This window comes from Atheta coriaria, unplaced genomic scaffold, assembly GCF_025399875.1.
Source record: "Atheta coriaria isolate IRGN ID8LTWV9N9 unplaced genomic scaffold, Caltech_Dcor_3.1 contig_116_pilon, whole genome shotgun sequence".
NCBI lineage: Eukaryota > Metazoa > Arthropoda > Insecta > Coleoptera > Staphylinidae > Dalotia > Dalotia coriaria.
In genome coordinates this window covers 1-1,527 of record NW_027045626.1, presented here as the reverse complement: position 1 = coordinate 1,527, position 1,527 = coordinate 1, and the positions used below count along the sequence as shown (strand labels likewise).

Genomic DNA, 1,527 nt, shown 5'->3' with positions numbered 1-1,527 from the left:
TTCAACTATACCAAAAACTTGTTTTATGAGTAGTATACCTGAGACTGCACTTCATTAGCGAGAATTTGCCATTCCCTTGTATTCCTATCCAGCAATTCCGGCACCCATTTGGCCCCGCCTACCAGTTTAATTGTACCCGCCAGATCACACTCCTTAACACAATATCCGGGTGTTGTTGGTTTCTGCGTAGTCGTGGTGGTAGTTGTCGTTGTTGTGGTTGTAGTAGTGGTTGTTGAGCTTGTGGTGCTAACCAGCTGGAAGGTAATATTCTTAGCAGCTTCAAGAAGTTTCTCGATTGAAATCGGAGTGGTTGATGGTGTAGGCCAACCGGTAAATTCAGTAGTTGCTCTGAAAATGGGACAATATGTGTCTTAAATAAACAACAAAAGTTTAAATAAAGTTATTGTTACCTTGTTGGCCAGCCTTTGTGAATTGTTGGAGTAGGGACACGAGTATCACTACCTGAATTACCACCGGCATTGTGAGCAGGTTGAGCACCTTCGCCAGGTATACTTCTGGGAGTAGTTAGTCGACCACCAAAAGATTTTCTATGGGTACCTTTAGGCAGACCTGCTGCACGACCTGGGAAAACAATCTTTGATCCACTCGAAGTGGTTGTTGTAGTGGATGGAGTAGTTGCAACAGTCGTGTCTACTTTAGGTTGTGGCGTGGTTGATTTTGGACTGAAGCGTCCTTTGTAGCCAGGTGGTAAAAATGCCGCTATATCATCCATCGTAATTCCTGCTAGGACGGAGTCAGGTTTTGGCTTTTCTGTGGTTCCTCTAAATCCAGGTGGTAGTAACGATGAAACATCTTCAAACGTTACACCCTTTAGTAGAGGAGCTTTGGTAGTAGTTACACTTGCTTCTGTTGTCAGTTTAAAACCGGGTGGAAGGAATGCTGAGATATCATCAAGAGTAATACCTGCCAACGGTGACTTTTTGGTGGTGGTTGTAGTCACAGGAGATGGTGTAGAGGTTGTAGTAGTAGGTTTTTTGTACCCAGGTGGTAAAAATGCCGCTAAATCATCTTGGGTGATACCCTTGAAAAGATCTTTGGTTGTCTTCTGTCCTGATGTTGTTGGTGCCATCGTAGATGTAACAACATTGTTAACCACTGGTGGTTCTGGTTTATCATCGCTAGTTTTATTATTCGTTTCTGCTTTCATAGGCTCTGTAAATGTAGCCATTGTGGAAGTAGTAGTTGTGGTAGTAGTAGTAGTTTTGGAGGTTTATATCCTGGAGGTAACAAAGACCCAATATCCGCTGCAATTATTTTCAACCCAGCAATTTCCAGTTTTGGTGCTTCTGTAGTCTTACCTTTCTCCAAAATATCTCCAATAGTTTTAGGTAAATCTTCATCTAAAGATTTAGGCCTGTAACCTGCAGGGAGGAATTTTCGTATGTCCGATACAGTAACCTTGGTCTCTGTATTAGGTTTCAATGGTTCATCTGATTGCGGTAGGTCCAAATCAGGTTTCTCTACTTTAGTTGGACGAGTTTGATACTTAGGTTTAAATGTTGGTCG

At 42.4% G+C, this 1,527-nt stretch overlaps 1 protein-coding gene across 1 annotated transcript; it reads right to left on the bottom strand.

The window, feature by feature from the left end:
* Positions 1–38: 38 nt before the first annotated feature.
* On the bottom strand, positions 39–1,521 carry LOC135803007 (mucin-2; the record flags this gene model as incomplete). The annotated part of the gene is made up of 2 exons (XM_065316638.1): positions 411–1,521; positions 39–348 (listed from the first exon to the last, which is right to left on the bottom strand). Coding segments are annotated over exons 1-2 (1,089 nt in total), but the record flags the coding sequence as incomplete, so codon positions are not given.
* Positions 1,522–1,527: the final 6 nt, after the last annotated feature.